Source organism: Lampris incognitus, chromosome 19, assembly GCF_029633865.1.
Source record: "Lampris incognitus isolate fLamInc1 chromosome 19, fLamInc1.hap2, whole genome shotgun sequence".
Taxonomy (NCBI): Eukaryota; Metazoa; Chordata; class Actinopteri; order Lampriformes; family Lampridae; genus Lampris; species Lampris incognitus.
The window spans coordinates 36,150,788-36,163,163 of record NC_079229.1 but is presented as its reverse complement, the minus strand read 5'-3'; the positions used below and the strand labels follow the sequence as shown (position 1 = coordinate 36,163,163).

The window sequence follows — 12,376 nt, the reverse complement described above, 5'->3', positions numbered from 1 at the left end:
GATTAATTCACGGCCCTTTAATTGCATAACTACTGTGCAATTAATTGCACAATTATTGTGCTCCAGTCCCTTTTGTCCTCTAAAGTCTATCATACAAAAGCCGACTTGAAATAACACTTAAAGCGAGACTCCTAGCAATCGTTTTGTGACATTTTGTTCATTTTATTCTGCTGTTAAGAAAAACCAGAAGAGATCTGCGTTTGGCACGTGTCCACTGCTGCTTCCTGTTTGGTTTGCAGATGATGCGAGACACTTGTTGTCTGAAGACAAACTCATGCGTTCCGCGTCCCTGTGTCCGCGAGGGTCCTCTTTGGTCCGCGTCACTTAAATGACGTTATCCACTCATGTCCGCGAGGGTCCCCGCGCAGCCCAAAATTTGTGACCGTGTGGCATGTCCGCACGGCAAGCGCGCCAACTGCACATGCTCCGATTCACACTCCATTCCGGTAGATGGCGGTTGTTTGCCAACAGACCTAAAACTCCAAGAAGAACTTGCCCTAATGAGAAGACAACGAATGCGCGTTCTCCAGCTAACAATGGATGTTTGTTTTGAAGAGAGGTTGTGCGAGGAGATCCGCCGTGGCCTACATCTTTACAATTTGTCTTTGAGAGAATACAAAGACAGCCAAAATGGCGGGGAACCCCTGCTGAGAAATTGCTCAAACACTCGGGAGAGAGGAGAATGCTTGTTGTCAGAAATGTAAATATCTGCGAGACAGATATGTGAAGGCCAGGAGAACGCTGAAAGGCAGGAGCAGTGATGCAGGTGGCAGTGCATACACACCTCCCATTGTTTCGATGTTAGATTGGCTCTCCGGCTTTATAAAGCATCATGCCACGGAGTCGAACTTCCCAGGAGAGGTAACGTGAACTATTCGATCATTAAACTAAGAAAGATGAATAGCCACAATCAGTGCCTGCTAGCCACTACTAGCAGTTACGGGCCATGATGTGTATGGCTATAGCTCTTAGCGCTCAGTTCAGGCATGGGGGGAGGGGGGCAAGAGTACTTCTGTCGCCATCTTACAGTGCTGTGATTGCAACTATTCCCCAGTCCTCTGTGAATAGTAGGCATGGCCTTTATAACTGTAGTTAATGTCACAGTGATTTGCACTTAGATGAGTGATGAGACGTTTCTCTCCACAAACATGTCACGATGAGCTGATACAACTTTTTGTGATTTCCTTACCTGGATTATTGAGCATGCATGGAGACATTTCTTTCCTAATGCGTCTCCTTCTTTGTGTTATAGTGGCGGTTGGGTAACCAGCTTAGTACATTACCGCCACGGTACGTGGAAAGTATTTAGGGGCCCTGAGTCGTCATGTCGTCCAGTGTGTGCCGATGTGTGTCGGTTTAGATGTAGAACACGTGAAGTATAAGTTGATAAGGAAGGCTATTCTCTATGTGCACGCATTGTTCTGATGCATTGTCGTTTTCTGTAACGGTACGTGTCTGACCCATGTCCAGATTACTGGCTTTGCAATTTTCAGCGCAAACCCAGGATGGTTTAAATTTTAGTGAATTCGACCTCACCGTTTATTCAAATTAAAGTCATCCCTGACTGCCGTGACTACGCTAGAGCTTTCATCTCACTACCGCTCGCTTGGTATATTGAAACATCTCTTGTATGAAGAGCTAAGGAATAGACTTACACAGCTTCTCTTTTGAAGAGCTCATTACACTTCTATCTGATCAAAAGAAGTTCCTCTTCCACATGCATATTTCATACCTGCTGCATATTTCAGCGCCTGCAGAACCGCAGTCCATACATGCGAAAACGTTGGCTGTTTTTGTCTCTCCCTTCGGTCGATTGAGTTGGAATCTTTCATCTGGTTTAATGAAGACATGATCCTCACACTCGCATGGCGTCCATGTAAAAAAAAGAAAGAAAGAAAGAAAAAAAAAAGCTCTCCATTAGGCCGAACAATGAATAAATTTACAGCCCAACACTTGAAAGAAGATGAGGAATCCTCTGTTTGTCTTGTGGAGACAGATGAAGTGTCAGGCGTGATACGGTGAATGAACTGGACAACATTTTTTTTTTTTACCTTTTAAAAGAAATGTTGAGGGAGAATGGACTGTACAGTATTCAGACTAACTTCATATCAAGATTTATCATCTTGTTTTTTGTTTTTGTTTTGACAGCAGTGTTAGAAAAGAGTCTTCAAGAGATATTTTAAGGAGTTTAGTGTTGTAGCAATTTGTGTTTAAACTGTTTTTTTAAGTAGCCCTTTTTCATTCTCCAAATCCTAAAGTTCCATTTGAATTGAATTCGATCCTGCACACAGAGCGTTCACGTGCAGGTCATAGTTTCCAGCGGTCGCAGGTTTTGCTGTAACACCAGCAGGATAATCCAGTGGTAGCATGTTTATTTTGGAGAGAGAAGGCTGATCGCCAATGTCATCTGACACGGTAACGTTGAGCAACAAAATCAGTCCATCTCAAACAGTTAATTAAACTTCAATAAATGTTGGGTAATGTTCAGCTTCGTATTTTAGCGCCTATCACTCTCTCTTCTGCATTCAACATGCAAGGCTGTTCTTCTTGTTCGTCTTGTTCTTTTTCTTGTTCGTCTTGTTCTTTTTCTTGTTCTTGTTCTTATTATTGTTCTTGTTCTTCTTATTCTTGTTGTTATTGTTCTTGTTTTTGTTCTTGTGTTCTTATTGTTCTTATTGTACTTCTTGTTCTTGTTCTTCTTGTTCTTCTTGTTACTCGTTCTTGTTATTCTTCTCTTTTCTTCTTATTCTTTTTCTTCTTGTTCTTCTTCTTGTTCTTCTCGTTCTTGTTCTTCTCGTTCTTGTTATTCTTCTTGTTCTTGTTCTTTTTATTCTTCTTGTTCTTCTCCTTGTTATTCTTCTTATTCTTGTTTGAGTATTTGGCGGGAACGATGGACCCTGCCAGCACCAATGAAGATCAACCTATAGAGTACTTATGGCAGAACGCTAATACATTGAATGGCAGTTTCTATGAAAATGCCAAGGTGAAAAGGTATCAAATATAGCATTTTTGTAACATGAAAAGCATTACAGATGACCACTTTAAGTTTGAAAAAAAGGACTTACATTCTTCGTGGCAATATTGAAACGGGATATAGGCAAGATAAAGATAAGGGCTCTTGTACTGGAACTACCACAGCGGTTCTCGTGTTGGACCGGTTGTTAAATAGATGAAAGAGAACTTGGACTTTAATGAAGCCAGCGGTGTAAAAATGCACGTCCAGTTAATTTCCACTTTGATAAACACATGATGAAATACAAAGTAAATCGGACATTCAAATCTCTGGAGCTCTGATGCTAAGCCAGTTCAAAGACTGCAAACAGCATGGGATGAGAGAGAGATGGGATGAGAGAGGGAGAGGCTATCAACTTTAAAAAACAAAAAAGATGCTTATGAGAGAATATTACATGTACTATATATTAGCGATAGAGAGGGAAAGAGAGAAAAACCACAAGTTAAAGAGAAAGAAACTAAGTTAGGAAGAAAGAGATTGAAAGAGGGAGCAGATTAAGATGTTTGAAGTGAACTAAATTCATCATCAGCAGTAGAAACCGGTCACCTTGACCTTTCTCTTGGTGCTTCTAACGGTGGAGGACACCAAACAGTACTGATTAGGAATACTGCAAACAAAGTAGTGCTGCTAACAGTAACATGGTAATACTGCTTATACTACTGTCACAGTTAAACTGCATATACTACTGTCACGTTAATACTGCTAATATTACTGCCACAAAAATACTGCTAATACTACTGCCAAAACAATACTGCAGTCAAAGTAATGCAGCTAATACTGCTGTCACAATAATACCACGGTCAGAGTGATAATACTACCATCAGAATAATACTGCAGTCACAGCAATACTGATTATACGACTGCCACAGTAATACTGCTTATACTACTGTCACAGTAGCACAGCTGATACTACTGTTACAGCAATACTGCTAATATTACTGCCACAATAATACTGCTAATACTACTGTCACAGTAATACTGCAGTCACAGTAATACTGCTAATACTGCTGTCAAAGTAGTACTGGCAATACTACTGTCACAGTAATACTGCTTATACTGTCACAGTAATATTGCTAATATTACTGTCACAATAATACTACTGTCACAGTGATACTTTAGTCACAGTAAAAGTCAATTTTATTTTTATAGCCCATTATCACAAATTACAATTTGCCTCAGTGACCTTTACAGCAATACAACATTCTGTCCTTAGACCCTCACATCAGATAAGGAACAGCTCCCTAAAAAAACCTTTAACAGGGAGAAAAAAATAGGAAGAAACCTCAGGGAGAGCAACAAAGGAGGATCTCTCTCCCAAGATGAACAACGTGCAGTGGATGTTGTGTTTACACAATTTGCACAATATAACACTGAAAGAGGATAACAGAATTATAATGGAAATATAAAATATATTATGAGGTGGATGCCAAGCAGTGTCCAAATGCCACCGGAAAAGCCCAGGACCTGAGTTATGCGACCACCATCACTATGTAGACAAAAAAAAAGAGTCATGTCTGAGTGAGAGAAGGATATAACATTGAAACAGGATAACAAAATTACATGGACTATAAAAAGAAAATGTGATGAGGGGGATGCCAAGCAGCGTCCAAGTGGCGACCACCATCACCATGGAGATCTGGGAGGAGGACAGACTGCATGTGCACACAAGGGCGACTCACATCACACTATGCACATACACAGAAGAAGAGAAAGGAGAAGACATCATTCAGAGAGAGAGAAAAGACGTGAGAGAAGAGAGCAGTGTGCAATATACGCTATAATCTCATCGGCAGAACAGTGCTTGGTAAATTCATTGAGACAGAAACCGACCCACCATGCAGTACAGGTCGTGAAGCACTCAACTTCAAGGCAACTAACTGTAGGCTAAGGCAAAAAGATGAGTTTTAAGTTTGGATTTAAAGGACTCAACGGACTCTGATCGTCTGATGGCAGCAGGCAGGTTATTCCACAAGAACAGGGACTGATACTTACAGGAAACTTACAGATTCCGATACTTACAGGAAAGGCCCTGCCACCAGCTGACTTCTGTTTAACTTTGAGTATACACAGGAGCCCTGTATTTTGAGAGCGAATAGCTTGCAATGGAATGTATGGTTTAAGGAGATCAGACAGGTAGGATGGGGCAAGCCCATTTAGGATTTTATAAGTCAGCAGAAGCACCTTGTATTCTGATCTAACATGGATAGGAAGCCAATGAAGGGAGGCAAGAATTGGTGTAATATGGTCAGATTTTCTAGTAAGGATTCTAGCTGCAGCATTTTGACCCATCTGAAGACTTAGTACGAGAATGTGGCAGACCTGAAAACAGAACATTACAGTAATCAAATCTGGATGAAACATACACGTATTAGATTCTCTGCGTCAGCCATAGACAGGAAAGACTGACTTTTAGCTATGTTAAGTAAGTGAAAAAAGCCAATCTTGGGGAATTCTTTAATATGCTTATCAAAGGAAAGACGTTACACCAAGAGTTTTAGCTGCCACACTTTGTGAAATCACAGTGTTGTCGATTGTTATTGTTACTTGATCAAACTGGTGTCTGTGTCTAGCAGGGCCAACGACCAGCATCTCAGTTTTATCCAACTTTAAAAGCAGGAAATTTAGTGAGATCCAATTTTTCACAGCCGCCAAGCAGACTTCTAAATTAGCAATTTGAGTATGATCATCAGCGCTTATAGTCACATACAGTTGAGTATCATCCACGTAAATGGAAATGTATTTCATGACTGCATATAATTTGGCCAAGAGGTGAAATATAAAGAGAGAAAAGTAGAGGGCCAAGAACTGAGCCCTGAGGTACACCATATTTAACGTCAGAGAATCTTGATTTAATATTATTGTAGCAGACACAGTGTGTTCTTCCAGATAAGTAGGACTTAAGCCAAGAGAGAGCTAAGCAAGAGACACCAAAATGACAATTTATTCTGTCAAATAGTATACAGTGGTTAATGGTGTCAAAGGCTGCACTGAGGTCCGGCAGTAGAAGCACAGAAGTTGAATCAGAGTTCATATCTAGTAGAAGATCATTCACAACTCTGGTCAGAGCAGTTTCAGTGGAATGACAGGCCCTGAAAGCCAATTGAAAAGGTTCATATAGATAGTTTTCTATTATCTGAACCGCTTATCCTGCTCTCAGGGTCGTGGGGATGCTGGAGCCTATCCCAGCAGTCATTGGGCGGCAGGCGAGGAGACACCCGGACAGGCCGCTAGGCCATCACACAGAGCCGACATACATGCACACACACACATTCATACCTAGGGACAATTTAGTATGGCCGATTCACCTACATTTCTTGGGATTGTGGGAGGAAACTGGAACACCCGGAGGAAACCCACACAGGCACGGGGAGAACAAGCACACTCCACACAGAGGATGACTCGGGACGACCCCCAAAGTTGGAGTACCCCGGGGCTCAAACCCAGGACCTTCTTTCTGTGAGGCGACCGCGGTAACCACTGTGCCACCGAGCTGCCCTCCCCACGCAGAGTTAATTAAATAAATTATGGAAACATGGGTTGATGATAAAAAAGTAACGCTCTGTCCTCATCGGTTCTATTTTTTTCTTATATAAACGCAAAACAAATTAAGAACAGAATTACCTACATATATTTATTTAAAAAAGAAATTCATCACTAATCTGGCCTTGTGAATGTTCAAGTTTCAAACATTCATGTCTTCCATTGACGATTTGGTGGACTCCAATCAGTGTGTTGCGTGTTAATTATCAGCCATACCTTTTCAGTCCTGTGTTATTTGTTTGTTTAAAGCTTCTGAAGGCTTGGTTTTGCAGGACTGAAGGAGTTAAGGTTCATTCTGAACTGGGTTTATAGATTTGTGATTCTGAATAGGCGCGATGCACCCAAGCGTTGCTCAGCCGAAGAAAAGAGCTGAACGTCCTTCTGCTGTAGAGGAGCTCACACGGAGCAGGCGGGGAGACACATAAATATCCCATCATGCATATGGAACCCAGAAACTTTGTTCTAGTCTCTCTCTCTCTCTCTCTCTCTCTCTCTCTCTCTCTCTCTCTCTCTCTCTCTCTCTCTCTCTCTGTCAGTCTGCCTCTCGCTGTCTGTCTGTCCCTCTCTGCCTCTCTCACTCTCTGCATCTCTCTCTCTCTGCCTATCTATCCTGTGTCTGTCTATCTCTCTCGCTGTCTGTCTGTCCCTCTCTGCCTCTCTCACTCTCTGCATCTCTCTCTCTCTGCCTATCTATCCTGTGTCTGTCTATCTCTCTCGCTGTCTGTCTGTCCCTCTCTGCCTCTCTCACTCTCTGCATCTCTCTCTCTCTGCCTATCTATCCTGTGTCTGTCTATCTCTCTCGCTGTCTGTCTGTCACTCTCTGCCTCTCTCACTCTGTCAGTTTTACATTTGTGCACATGTACACATCCATCCATCCATTATCCAAACTGCTTATCCTGCTCTCAGGGTCACAGGATGCTGGAGCCTATCCCAGCAGTCTTTGGACGGCAGGCAGGGAGACACCCTGGACAGGCCGCCAGGCCATCACAGGGCACATGTAAACGTGTCCAACTATATGTATAGTTGTGAACGTCAAATTTATTGTCATAAATGTGTGTTAGAATGTGTTTGTGAGTGCGGGGAAGCATGTTTTGTGTGTTCATGTGTACCGTGTATATTTTTTGTGTGTAGTATGTACTCGGTGTGTCTGTATGTGTGTCTGTGTGTCCTTGAGTACATGACAGGTTGAAAAGAGTCTAGTGTTCAGTCAACCTTCCTGGGAGAAATACGAGTTTAAATTCAGTTCTGTGGGAATGATTTTTTGGCAGAAATTGAAAACTCATCGCTTGTCAATATGACAAATCTTTAACCCATTGCATAAATATTCAATTATACAGACATATACATACATACAGGATCAAGGGTCAAAAAGTTTTTGTTGTGTACAGCCTCTGGGTAGCGTAGTGGTCTATTCCGTTGCCTACCAACATGGGGATCGCTGGATCGAATCCCCGCGTGACCTCCGGCTTGGTCGGGCATCCCTACAGACACCATTGGCCGTGTCTGCGGGTGGGAAGCCGGATGTGGGTATGTGTCCTGGTTGCTGCACTAGTGCCTCCTCTGGTCGGTCAGGGTGCCTGTTCAGGGGGGAGGGGGAACTGGGGGGAATAGCATGATCCTCCCACGTGCTGCATCCCCCTGGTGAAACTCCTCACTGTCAGGTGAAAAGAAGCAGCTGGCGACTCCACATGTATGGGAGGAGACATGTGGTAGTCTGCAGCCCTCCCCGGATCAGCAGTGACAGGGACGGCTCGGAAGAGTGGGGTAATTGGCTGGATACAGTTGGGGAGAAAGGGGGGGGAATTGAATAAATAAATATAGTGTTGTGTAATCAGTGTGTGTGTGTGTGTGTGATGCGTGTTTGTGTGTGTGTTTGTTGTCAGGTCTGCAGGCAGAGTCGGGTCTGTCCTTCTGTGACGTGCTGAGGAACGCTCCGGAACCCCAGCTTGCTGCTACACCGAACCCCGCAGCACAGGAGGTACACACACACACACACACACACACACACACACACACACACACACACAAAAACACACACTCGCGCACACAAGTAGCGTGCCTTGTGCAGTTTAATTAACATTCAAGAGTAACTCCACTTGGAGTGTACATGCATCTGATATTTTCCTATATGCCCTTAAACACACACACACAAAACATACTTCTGAGTGCATTTTATGTGTAAGTGGTGGTAAATTCCAGTGCGGGTGGAAATGAAGTATGGACCTGTATAAACCTTTTCATGAGCGTCTTGGCGATTTATTTATATTGATATAAACTTTATTTTAAGCAGCTATATCAGCTCTTTTTCCTTCTGCAAAACCCCAGCACACGATGTTAGCATAAAAAAACACGCAAGACAACCGATGTCACAGCTAAACGGCACCTTGACTCGCCCTGCAGTAACCACTACAGCTATTCTGTTATTCGTCCGTTGCAGCCCCGTATTTTACCAACTTCCCTGCTTGAAATTGTACTTGGGTCTATTGGTTCACGACTGGTCTTTATTATAAATGGCTCCCTGCAATCTGGTTGTGTCCCAGCTTATTTTAAACATGCAGTTGTTCAGCCGCTTTTGAAAAAAACTACGGCCACATCAGAGGGCCAGCTGATCAACCTCCCGTCTATATGCAGACTCGTCACCATCCCGGCTAAGGCCACTGATGGTCATGTCATCTGCAAACTTTAGGAGTTTAACAGACGGGTCTCCTGAGGTGCAGTCATTTGTGTAGAGGGAGAAGAGTAGAGGACAGAGCACACATCCCAGGGGGCGTCAGTGCTGATCGTCCGGGTGCTGGATGGGATTTTCCCCAGCCTCACCAGGTGTTGCTCCTGTCTGTCGGGAAGTTTTTAATCCACCGGCAGAGGGGTGCTGGTACAGTGAGCCGGGAGAGTTTGGAGTGGAGGTTATCTGGGACGATGGTGTTGGACGCTGAGCTGAAGTCCACAAACAGGACCCTTGCGTATGTCCCTGGGGAGTCGAGGTGCTGGAAGATGTAGCGCAATCCCGTGTTGACTGCGTCATCCACTGACCTGTTTGCTCAGTAGGCAAACTGCAGGGGGTCGAGCAGGGGGCCTGTGGTATCTAGAGTACACCTCCCATTACTACTGTAATAATAATTCTCATCATAATAATGTTAGTCATGAACACAATGTCAGTTTGACATTTGAATCCTACTCCCTATTGCATGGTTTCAAAAATACGTGTATGAGAAAAGATGGAAGTCTTTCATCTGTAAATAAAATGTCTTAATTCAGATAAGTGGATTTTCCTGACAATAACAGTAAGAAGCTCCCTCGTGATGTCTGAAAGTCTGTCAGACTTGGTTTAAACCACCGTGATAGAGCAGCTCGGTCACAATCCAATCCAAATATGGCTCTTATGGAGGTCTGTTCTGGAAGGTCTGACTTATGGCACTATCATTTCATTCCTTCAGTAGTTCTCAACAAAAGATGAATTGTGAAAGTAATCATTATATACGTGTCCCTCATTCATACGTACAAGACCAGTATGACCAGTAAGTTGTGCTGCAGTCAAGAGCCAGCAGACAGTCTGTTTCTCTTTTCTTGTGACTTTGAGAAATGGATGAACTAAATTAAATAACGCAACTTGTGACGAGCCGTCGGTAGAAATATTCGCTTGAAAGCATTTTCACAAAACGCGTGAACCCGGTGAAGTAAACCGAACAAACAGGAGCTGAAGATTATCAGACACATTCAAAGTGAACTCAAGAAACTGTGCGGCAGAAAAACCTCGCATAAATCTGTGAATTCAAAGAGCTGTGGATGTCGAGTAAGGTGAGCCTCATTTAGAGGTGCAATCAGTGAAGTTATCCCTGCAGTGAACACCGTCAGCGACCGGCAGGGAAGTAACAAAAGCAGCCTTTCCTTTGAGCCCCGGCGGCCCGCCGGTAACACGGCTAATGCTCATCTGTCACGTAGCGTCTGACAGGCTCCCAAGCCGGGGAGCTAGAAGTCCTCCAGCCAGGTCCAGTAAGGAGTGCTCATGTTAGAAACCAATGTCCAACAATATGACCGCTATAAAACACTGTGTAATATTGATATATTATGTTGTAAAACACTAAGACATTCATGTTATAAAACGCTGTATAATGAATCCTGATATGAACAGTGTACAATCTTTATAACTTTGTAACATGTATGTATAGATATATGTTCTACATGTTATACGTTATAAAGTTGTAAATATTGTATTTGTGTGTGTGTGTGTGTGTGTGTGTGTGTGTGTGTATGTATATATGTGTTTCGTTCCAACAAAAATCAAAATAATGCTGAGCATGTTTGTCTCAAAATTAATGGTCAGGATATCGGGAAGAGTCAAGTCCACAAAATTCCTAGGGGTCCATATTAATGAATCGTAGGTTTTATTTTTCTTTCCTTTTATATCTGTTACTCTTTATGTAAATGACTTTGCTTAAAGTATGGGCCCCCGGCCATAAGCTCTGCTGAGCTTCCTTGGGGTGTCCCTTTTCACACCATTTTGTGTATTATACATGTATAGATTGTATTTTTTCATTTTTGTGTGACCTAAAGTTGAAAGTTGAGATTTATATATATATATATATATATATATATAGTATATGTGTGTGTGTGTGTGTATGTGTGTCTGTGTGTGTGTGTGTGTGTGTATATATATATATATATATATATATATATATATATAGATGTGTGTGTGCGTTAGATGTGTGTGTCTGTGTGTGTGTGTGTGTGTGTATATATATATATACGTATGTATGTGTGTGTGTGTGTGTGTGTACGTATATACACTACCGTTCAAAAGTTTGGGATCACCCAAACAATTTTGTGTTTTCCATGAAAAGTCACACTTATTCACCACCATATGTTGTGAAATGAATAGAAAATAGAGTCAAGACATTGACAAGGTTAGAAATAATGATTTGTATTTGAAATAAGATTTTTTTTACATCAAACTTTGCTTTCGTCAAAGAATCCTCCATTTGCAGCAATTACAGCATTGCAGACCTTTGGCATTCTAGCTGTTAATTTGTTGAGGTAATCTGGAGAAATTGCACCCCACGCTTCCAGAAGCAGCTCCCACAAGTTGGATTGGTTGGATGGGCACTTCTTGCGTACCATACGGTCAAGCTGCTCCCACAACAGCTCAATGGGGTTCAGATCTGGTGACTGCGCTGGCCACTCCATTACCGATAGAATACCAGCTGCCTGCTTCTGCTCTAAATAGTTCTTGCACAATTTGGAGGTGTGTTTAGGGTCATTGTCCTGTTGTAGGATGAAATTGGCTCCAATCAAGCGCTGTCCACTGGGTATGGCATGGCGTTGCAAAATGGAGTGATAGCCTTCCTTATTCAGAATCCCTTTTACCCTGTACAAATCTCCCACCTTACCAGCACCAAAGCAACCCCAGACCATCACATTACCTCCACCATGCTTAACAGATGGCGTCAGGCATTCTTCCAGCATCTTTTCATTTGTTCTGCGTCTCACAAACGTTCTTCTTTGTGATCCAACCACCTCAAACTTGGATTCATCCGTCCACAACACTTTTTTCCAGTCTTCCTCTGTCCAATGTCTGTGTTCTTTTGCCCATCTTAATCTTTTTCTTTTATTGGTCAGTCTCAGATATGGCTTTTTCTTTGCCACTCTGCCCTGAAGCCCAGAATCCCGCAGCCGCCTCTTCACTGTAGATGTTGACACTGGTGTTTTGCGGGTACTATTTAATGAAGATGCCAGTTGGGGACCTGTGAGGCGTCTGTTTCTCAAACTAGAGACTCTAATGTACTTATCTTCTTGCTCAGTTGTGCAACGCGGCCTCCCACTTCTTTT

At 42.8% G+C, this 12,376-nt stretch overlaps 1 protein-coding gene across 1 annotated transcript in view; it reads left to right on the top strand.

The window, feature by feature from the left end:
• xylb (xylulokinase homolog (H. influenzae)) overlaps window positions 1-12,376 on the top strand; it is a 54,649-nt gene that overhangs the window by 31,942 nt on the left and 10,331 nt on the right. Inside the window, 1 exon segment of the mRNA XM_056299541.1 lies at window positions 8,437-8,531. Within this exon segment, the coding sequence (XP_056155516.1) occupies window positions 8,437-8,531 (95 nt within the window).